Source organism: Miscanthus floridulus, chromosome 5, assembly GCF_019320115.1.
Source record: "Miscanthus floridulus cultivar M001 chromosome 5, ASM1932011v1, whole genome shotgun sequence".
In the NCBI taxonomy this organism is placed as follows: domain Eukaryota; kingdom Viridiplantae; phylum Streptophyta; class Magnoliopsida; order Poales; family Poaceae; genus Miscanthus; species Miscanthus floridulus.
The window spans coordinates 80,233,544-80,243,410 of NC_089584.1; the positions used below are offsets into that span (position 1 = coordinate 80,233,544).

The 9,867-nt window shown below is 44.3% G+C and overlaps 1 protein-coding gene across 3 annotated transcripts; it reads right to left on the reverse strand.

The window, feature by feature from the left end:
• Positions 1-1,108: 1,108 nt before the first annotated feature.
• Positions 1,109-9,270, reverse strand: LOC136452429 (uncharacterized). 3 transcript variants are annotated; one of them, XM_066453041.1, is made up of 4 exons: positions 6,895-9,270; positions 5,083-5,190; positions 3,252-3,361; positions 1,109-1,775 (listed from the first exon to the last, which is right to left on the reverse strand). In XM_066453041.1, the coding sequence occupies exons 1-4, from the start codon at positions 9,194-9,196 to the stop codon at positions 1,698-1,700; spliced, it is 2,598 nt and encodes an 865-aa protein (XP_066309138.1). In that variant the 5' UTR covers positions 9,197-9,270; the 3' UTR covers positions 1,109-1,697. The 3 variants fall into 3 exon arrangements, with proteins under 3 accessions (XP_066309138.1, XP_066309139.1, XP_066309140.1); XM_066453042.1 differs by lacking the exon at positions 5,083-5,190; XM_066453043.1 differs by lacking the exons at positions 1,109-1,775; positions 3,252-3,361 and adding an exon at positions 5,852-5,908 and having other exon boundaries at positions 5,102-5,190.
• Positions 9,271-9,867: the final 597 nt, after the last annotated feature.

Here is a 9,867-nt window from a genome sequence, read left to right on the forward strand (position 1 = left end):
TTTCATCCGAATCGAAAAAGGAATTATCTCCTTCCATTTTCTTCCCCAAACCTAGATCTACACGCTAGGGTATGGCTCTGATACCATTGTTAGAACTCTAGGATCATCTAGGCGTAGATCAGTGGGTGAATTATTTTCTATTTGTGATAAAACAAAGTAGTTCATCCTAGACATGAACTAGAGAGAGAGGGAGGGGTAGAAGTGGCTGATCATCGGGCTTGGTGGAGGAGGAAGCCATGGCGGCGGTGTTCGATGAGGGCGGTGTCCTGACAATGAAGTCCAGTGACAACGGCCCGGTATCGAGGACCGTGGCGACGCAGATCCAGTGGCGGTGGAGCTTCCCGTCGCTGTCAGCGCCCCCTCTCGATCAGACTAGGGTTTGTCAGTGAGGTTTGTGGCGGCGGCGGTGAATCTCATACCACGAGCCCCGACCCCCACCTCCTCTTTATAGCGCTGCGCGACGGTGGCTCACCAACCATAATTTGGTTGGGCGCCCCCGATCAGGGCGTGAGTCAGGGTCTGACTCGGTCGTTGGACCGAGCCGAGGGAGATCAATCTAACATATTTTAGTTTTTTTTCATGTAGCATTGATAGAATGTTCCACCGTGTATTTCTTATTATTCACATAGTATTCATCTATGATATACTTTAGGTTGCTCGCCTTGTGTTCATGGAATATTATTTTTTTATTTTACTATATTACACGACATTTTTCCTTTTTCCTTTTGTTTTCCCTTTCCTTTATATTTTTTTATTTTCTATTAATTTCATTTTCTTTTATTTTGTATTTTTTTCCTATATATGTCATATCCATGATCTCGTGGTGACCAACATTCTAACATATAATCAGGTGTTGGCTAATGCTGCTACCTCTAGCTTCGTGCTCCACAACCCAGCCATTGGTCCCTTATACCAATCCTTGCGGCACTGATTGATGCTACACAAGGAACTACTAAGTTCTCAAGATCCAAAGAGAGATGATCCTTGCTGCACTAATTGATGCTACACGAGGAAGGAACTACTCAATACTCAATACTCAAGATCCGAACAGAGATGAACGAAGTTGCAGACAAGTTAGCAAAACAGGCATCGATTAATCTTGTCAAGCTTTAGCACATTCTCAACATTGTAACATCCAGCTGGCTTTACAAAACTTTGAATGGGGCTTGTTGCGTCCCATTTCTGTACCATGTTTATAATGAATGAATGAGTTTCCATTTTTTTGCAGCACTACTTCAGCCGTACTTTTCAACGCGAATGAACATCTTCTAAGCATTAGCATAAGCTAAATTTCAACGAAACGAACAGGGCCAACTATCATTAAGTACCTTTTCTTTTTACCTCTTGTTGCCTCCAAAGGGCCATAAAAGCGCTTGTGATTGTGCTATAACGCTAAGGATGCAAGTGGGTTGTTATACGGTTCGTACTTCGTAGAGCTTAAGCAGTTCATATTCCCTATGATAAGGCTATGGCAGGGTGTAATCTTTTCGCTTATACTAGATCCGCTTTTTCATCCCTAAACTACAGGCTGTATCTGAAGCTATCCACTCCACACTTCCACAGCGCACAGGCCATTTGAGGTTACAGCTAGCTTCACCATCTTCCATGGTGGATGACTCGCGAGTTTTCCATGGCAGCTTCTGAAGTTACGGGCACTATCACCTAGGTTCCACGACCTGCCCTTGTTAAAGCCTGACCTAGCTCTGGTGAACTACCTCTTGCAGATCAGGTGACACACTCTGTTCCATCAATATCCGCGGCCGAACATTACGTTCCTGGAGAAACAAAATCTCATAGATCAGTGCATTGGTACTCAGCAAAATAGCTTTGCAGACATAAATAACAATTGACAGTACAGAGGCGATCGTGTGGTCTTTGGTCCACCCATTTTGAATTGATGCGGGTACTACTACTTGGAAAGTGTGAAAGTTGAAGGTAACAATGTTGAGGCACAGCAGACAGTTCGAGAGCTCCAGGTTCATCAGTGGATAGCATGATTACCAAAAAATCACAAGGAATGACAAAAGATTCACATGTTGGCAATGATTCAGAAAAGGCACAGACATCTTTCTCAAACGTGCTGTCATGGAAAGGTTTATTTAAGAAGCTTGTTGATTTATCGTTTAAACCTGCTTTTGGTTTAAGTTTGATAACTTAGTTGATTGCAAAGGTACAACCAAGCTGATGACAAATGGGACCAGGCCTCACCTGTAATTGCACAGCACGGTGGTATGAAGAATTTTCCACAAAAAAGAAAGGCAAACAACTCAACACTGTTTAACGATGGGTGACATTTTCCATTGGTAACATTAACAGGTCAATTGAATCACCACACTAGCATACATACTACCTAGAGAATAGTGATTTAGCCCAACATCAGAATAGAGTGATGCTGGTCCCAAAAGGATCTTCACAGTTCTCTTCATATCAGCAACTTGAAACTACCACTAAGGATTAACACTTTCTCTGATGAGGAATAGCATCTTAACCAAAAAAGTTATTGAAGAGGGCCGGAAAGGCTGAATGTGTGCAATTCGTTGTTTGTTGTCCTTTGGTTCAGTAAATTTGGAGCATGGCAGAAAACTTGAATGCTTGTTTGGTATCACAAACATTCCAAACACAGGGTAACAACTTTAGGCATACTGGATCATCCAAATACCCAATTCAATGTGGATACTCACAAGTTAGTGGCTCGCAAATGGAAAAATTGTTTGGTTGATCTGGAAAGGCAGGAATATTTGTTTGATGCCGCTAGACTGAGTTTTGGACTGGACTGCAGAAGAAGGCATGTGAACCTCTTCAACAGCAATCCACACTCTTGCGGTGGCTGGCAGAAGCAGCATGAAATACAATACATGTTTGGGCTAAGGGGCTACTTAATTTGGTGGAATGTGGTTATCAAGTTCTAATGCCTTCTTTGTTTGAGTCATTCTTTGGTATGGTCAAATCTAGCCAAGGGCATATGTATCTTTTAAGTCTTAAATTTGGAATTTTGTTAAGCTTTTTTATATAATGAAACTAGATGGGATTTCCTCACTGGGAAAAAATAAAATAAAATTAGATGAATTGGGAACTAGAATCTAAGGCAAAGATATTTCACATTCCTTAAAAAGATGGATAAATAATTTGAGTGCCACCTCATATAAGTAGTGAAACTACCTTTTCAATGGCATATACCTTTTTTCATCAAATATATTAGCACAACAAAACACATGTAGCAAGTAAACTATGTGGGAAGTTGTAGTTCTTACTCCGATTTCAGTGACAAAAAGACAGTTGGAACATTTAACAGCAGGAGCCCCAAAAGGATACATCAACAATGTATCACATTGTCCACAATACACCTTACCAACTTGATGTTCTGCCAAGAAAGAAAAGAAGGTAAAACAATCTTTGAAGGATAAGAGAGTGCATAGATAACTTTAAGAATTACGTGAGTCTGTAAAAGCTATTGAAATATGAAGAAGTCTATGAGAATAAGGGCGTGTTTGCTTCTCGGCCGCCGCTCGCCACAGCTAAAGTTAGGCAGCCACAGACAAAAGGCTGCTGCCTGGTTGCTCGCCTCGTGATGCGGCCGCCACAGTTTCTATCGTACTGTTCCATGGCGGGTGTAGCGGCCAAAACGCTCGCCACAAAGTGTGGCGCGGGCTCCGCTGCGGTGGCAGGCTGCGGCCGGCTACCAAACAGCCCCTAAGTTAATACCAATTCTGAGCCAAAAAACAATCCAAAACATGCAAACATGTTGCGTGGAAAACTTCAGAGGGCATGTATAACGCAACTTAAAGCAAAGGATAAGAACCTCCGCTAAGTCTATGTTTGTTAGATAATCTGCTGCATCCCTTGTGTGAATGCGCAGCAGGGGAAGACGGCGCCGAAAAGGGCACCCTGTTGCTGCACTGTAGCAGATGTAGGGGCAGGCGCCGAACGGCTCACCTGCCGCACTGTAGCCACAGCAGGGGCAGGCGCCAAAGTCAGCCCTGCTGTCACATCTAGTCACTGTAGTAGCATGACAGCCTGACATGTCTATACTAGTGTTAGATGGATAGAGTTGTATATATAGTTTGCCACTGCAACTCAGTAAAGAGAGCGAGTTCAGTAAAGAGAGCGAGTTCAGATTTGCCATCTCCTATACAGAGCTCCGGCCAACACTGGTGTCTCTACTGTGTGTATGCTCTGTTCTCCCTCCCTTCTTCTACCTCTAGCTATAGTGTGTGGTCGGGAATGACAGTTCGTGGTCGGCATCGCTAGTGTGTGCTCGGCAACACTAGTGAGTGGTCGGATATCTCCGTACCGGAGATCGAGGGACTAACAATGTTAATATACTTATATACATGGCAAATCAAACTAACTCTAGACAATGATAAAGCAATGAAACTTTTGAGAAAAAAAAAGAGTCATATAATTACAGCAGAATTACTTCCTCCAAGGAGGAATATAATTCATCTAGCCTTGATCACTCTTCTGCAAATATAAGTCCAGCTAGGAACCTTTTTTACTCATATCCTGTTTTGCTCCTTTTAAATGACACTTAATTTGAGTAAAAATGCTGGCCACATTAATTCTGACAATGACTGGTGGGCAATTCGGCATCTGGCATCAATGTTATCAAGTTGTCCGACTAATCGCGATTAGTCGGGCTGATCGGTGCCATGGCGACTAGGATCGATTAGACAGTTTGGTAACATTGTCTGGCATACTCCCTGTGTCCCTAAAAAAGAGTCATTAACTTTGACCAAACATATTTAACAAAATATTAATATTTATGGTACATAATTAGTACCATTAGATAGATCGTTGAATATACTTTCATAATAAACTTATTTGGAGATATAAATGTTGCACGCATTTTCTACAAATCTAGTCAAAGTTGAGAAAGTTTGACCAGCACGATTCCCATAGCGACTCTTTTTTTTGGGACGGATGGAGTACACCTTAACTCCCATACATGAGCTTTGCGTGTCATTTCATTAAGAAGAAAATATAGTACAAGGAGAGAATAATGAATGATTTTCAAAGAACAATTGAGAATAAGGTACAAGCAGAATAAGGTGAGATAATTTTTAAAGTAGAAATAGCACGCACCTTCCAGTACAAGGTTTATTGTCGAGCAACCAAAACACTGAACATGAACAGCGCCCCTAGGATATACAACAAGCTGACGACAACATCCGCATACCATTTGACCAATTTCTGTGCAAGTCACCAACTAAGTTAAAAATAACACAAAGAAAGGTACAAGCCCCCCACATTGCACACAGTATTTTTTTAGAACTATAAAGGGCGTACCCAGTGCAGAGAGCTCCCGCTCTGTGCGGGGTTTGGGGAAGGGTGTCAGTGGCAAGCCTTACCCTCGCCTGTGCAATGCGAGGAGACCGCGACTCGAACCCGGGACCTTCTGGTCACAGGCGGTAAGACTCTACCGCTTGCACCAGGCCCGCCCTTCATTTTTTAGAACTATAAATCTCTTTTAAAAAGATTGATCACTGTTATAACATCCTCGATTTCTTCATTGGTACGGAAACTGACTTCTTTGGTTTAGAATCTTAAAATTTTGTATGATTGAATCTAATAGTTTATTACTTCCTCTGTTCCAAATTATAAGATGTTTTGGCATTCTAGATACATTGCTTTTACTATGTACTAGACATAGTGCATATCTAAGTGCATAGCAAAAGTTGCATATCTCAAAAAGATAAAACGTCTTATAATTTGGAATGGAGGGAGAATTATATTAGGCCACGGGTCACTCAGAAGAGTTTTTGCACAATGCATAGAGTAGCATCTTGATGTTCAGTTTAAACATGAATCCACAAAAGGTTGGATTAAAACCTCAAGGTAAGAGCTTGCTTACAATACTGCCCATACAGATTTCGTCTTCTATTTATTGTCCATAAAAAATTTGTTTCAACTGCAATCAAACAGCACAACTTCCTCAGCTCTAAAACCACATTTTCTGACTTTCATCAGTACCACTCTTTTGTACTCAGATAAAGAGAGGAATGTTGAAATAAGGAGGAATGTTGAAATAAGGATTAAATGTCCTGAAAAAGTAAGCTCCATATCTACCTTTTTTACATTGCTTTAATTAGCATTAACATATTGCATATTCCACAAAGCTCAAACTTACTGCAGCTTAATAAGATCTATTTTTTGGGATCCCCAAAGGAGTTAAGGCGCTAGACAGCATCCTGGTCAAGTAGCAGATGCCAGGACTGCTCACCAGTCTGCTTCTAAACAGCCTAAAGAGAAGTTCTCAGTTAATTGCCAATTTCTCCATTAGTCATTCACAGTATCTAAAGGCTTGAGCTTTATGCATCCAAGCTTTCTCATCTTATCTTAATGCAGCAGCTTGGTACTGTATACTTTGTTATAGTGATATTAAAAAAAAAATAGATACATTTTGGCATGCTATTGAAGTGCCTGAACCGTGACTTGGGGCTCTTGGTGGGTTTCAACTCTAGCCTACCCCAACTTGCTTGGGACTGAAAGGCTATGTTGTTGTTGTATACATTTTGGCATGCAGTTAAGTAAACTGATGCCCTTTGTCGAGTGCATTATTGTTGATCAAAATATACCGGTACAACTACATGAGATAAAAATAGAGCAATAAGAACATAAGATACTAGCACAGAACATACTATCTGAATGCTAAGGTATCTAGACTTATTCTTTATTTTCTATCATACTATTTCAAGTTAAATTACATGGTAATAATGTAATATTAACCATTTGCTCTGTTGATGTCCAGAAATTCCTCCACTAGATATGCAAGATCTATCAAAGGTTTGTTCTGTTTACATTTAACACATAAGCCATGAACCAGATAGATGACCAGAAAATTACTAAGTAAAAACAAAGAAAAGTAAGTTTGCAAAAAGATGGAAAAATACTGACCAAACTTCGAGCAAAGAGGTGGTGGCGGTGGCAGCTGATCCAAGGAGTCAAAATTTTCATAACCTGGGGGTGCAACCTCTGGTGAACAAGTAGTGTCCTTCACAGATGGAGAAGACAGGTGTTGCTCTGGCTGTGGCAATGACCTCTCTTCACTCTTCGATGGCGACTGCTGCAGGATTGTGCTTTCCATGTCTGTGCCTATAGCTGATGCATGTGTAGAGGGGTCTATTGTCTCAGCTAGACAAGGAGAGATCAACTGAGAGGACTCCGAATTCTCAAAACTTCTAGGAGCTATCTCCAGTGATGTAGCTGCAGCATCCACTGCAGGGGAAGAAGCCTGTGGCTCTAGCTGTGGTGATTGGCCCTCACAACCATCTTCCGTTGCTGGTGGAAGAACAGAGCCATTGGCTTCTTCCGCCGCTCCTGCTACAGGCGGCAGATGACACACTCCTTCCATAGTGACTGTCTTCTTGGTCCCTGCATCAGCCAAGATGTCTGGAGTATGATCAAGAGGAAGAACCAGAGCTGGTGGCAGCAGCTGCGAGGACTCGATATTCTCAGACCCTAAAAGCACCATCCCTAGTGAACAGGTTGTATGCTGTGCTACATGAGATAGCAGAAGGGGAGGTTCCAGTAGCAATGACTTCCCTGGTTTACTCTCCGATGGTGGTGCCAGGACAGGTTTGGCATCAATATCTAAATCCGTTGCATCTAATGGAGGCGATGGCTGAGGAGCTTCCTCTGATATCACAGACATGGCCTCATTATCAGCTGAATTTTGCAGTACATGTGCAGTCTGCACCAGAGGTAGAGAGGCAGGCTGTAGCTGTGTGAACTTTAAATTTTCAAACCCTGGAGGTGCTGTATCCGGTGAACAGGGAATGGCTTGCATCATGGGAGAAGGTGATCTTGGCAGTGGCCCTCGCAATGAACTCCCAGTTCCACTATCCAATGGCAGCAATAGGCTCCGCTCTGTGTCTATCTCCACATCTGTTCGCTCCAATGCCAGCACTGAGCATTCCTTTTCCATAAATCCCACTGCCATTGCCTTGGTGGGAGCCACATCGCGCAACACATACGTGGTTTCAGCTATGGGTTGAAGAGTCGGTAGCGGTAGCCATGATGACTTACAATTCTCAAAGCCTGGAGGTGGTGTATCTGGTGAACATGGAGCAGCTTCTGTTGTGGGAGAGCATGATCTTGGAAGTGTTTGCCCCTCTTCCCCTCTCTTCAACAGTGGAAATAGGCCAGGTGAAGACAGTGACCCAGTTGCTGCATCTGGCGTCGTGCCCATAGCATTGGTGGCAGTCACTTGTACCACAGTGTGTGTGGATTCAACCAGAGGATTAGGATGTGACAATGGCAACCATTGAGACTTACAATCTTCAAACCCTGGAGGAGCCATCTCCGGCGAACAAGGCTCAGCTTCCATCCTGGAGGACGTTGTTGTCTCCTCTGGCTCCTGTAATGATCTCTGTGCTCCAATCTCTAATGGCCCCTCACCATCAATTGACTCCATCGCAGGTTGAGTACCTTCTTCTGAAGCCACTGCTGATACCTTGCCCGCTGCATTTGAACAGACATATGTGCTTTCAGCTGGAAGATGCAGCGGTGACTGTGCGAACTCCGAGCTTTCACCTGGCGACAGCCCAGCTGCTTTTGCTGACGTTCCTGCCACTACCTCATCCACCGGTGCGTCTGGCGAAGCGCCTGTGCATCCATCCGGGTGGCACAGCGGCAATTGCTGTGCAGGCTCTGAATAATCACATAGTGGAGGGGCCATTTCCAGGGATGGTGGTTGCGTCTGCTGCTGTGGCAACAACACACCCGGCCCAATCTCCATCGGCGGCGTCGGCGGCGCGGACTCGTTGTGCAAGTGCGCGTCCGTAGACTCGGGAGACGGGGATGGCCGAGCGGCTTCCTGGGACGCCACTGCCACCGCCTCTGTAATGGAGAGGTCCGTCGAAGCACGCGTGGCAGCAGCCGGAGCAGTACGTGGAGGGGACAGTGGCTGTGGCGCACCCGGCGACGCCTCCACGATTTGGGGAGATGGAGAGGGAGAAGGCGACGGGGATGGGGACGAGGACGAGGCCTCCACCTCGGGACAAACTTCGACCGCCAAGTTCGCCGGAAGCGGCGAAGGGGAAGCGGACTTCTTCGGAGAGATCGCTTCATGTGCAGCCGCCGCCCCTGGCGACAGCGGTTCCGCCTCATCGATCGGTAGTGGAGGCGGCTGGACCGCCTCAGGATGCTCCACTGTTGAGCTCTCAAGCGGGTCGGCTGTCCCTGGTGAGGCCGCCATGGGCGCCGGCGATGGCGGCGGTGAGCGGGACGGGGAAACCGGAGAGGTTGCCGAGAAGCTGAGAAGAGATTAGTGTGTTTTTTTTTTTTTTTGAGTTCTACTGTTTCATGTGTTTCACTGGACTTTAGCCTGCGTCGGACGGTTTTACCTCGTGAACAGCTCGCTGGTATGAAATGAAAAGAATACCCTTTTTAGACTATCTTCTTACTCTAAAATCCAACAAAAAAAAAACTCTAAAAGCTAATACGTCGTAGCCCGTTTTTTCTTTTCAAATTCTAAAATCCAACAAACTACTAATCTCAACTATCACAACAGTTTAAGTTAACTGCACGCCGGTTAGATAGAAAGGACTTTCAAAGTGATTTTATCGTTGAGCTGGAAACGGATTGCAGCCAACTTCGGGAAGCAATCACATCACAAGCCACAGACTTGGCGCCTGGTGGGGTTTTGTCTCGTAATATTCGTGAACTCTTACATGATCATTTTTATTGTAACAAGATTTTAAATGTCCCGCATTCTTGTAACTCTATGTGAGCGAGATTACTAAGACAGCATTGAGTTGGGATCCGGGTCAATCCCATGTGTGGAACTACCCCCTCCCAGAGTTTATAAACATTATGGTAACTCGCGAGACCGTCGAGTCCACGTCTATGAATGAAAGGCCATGAGGG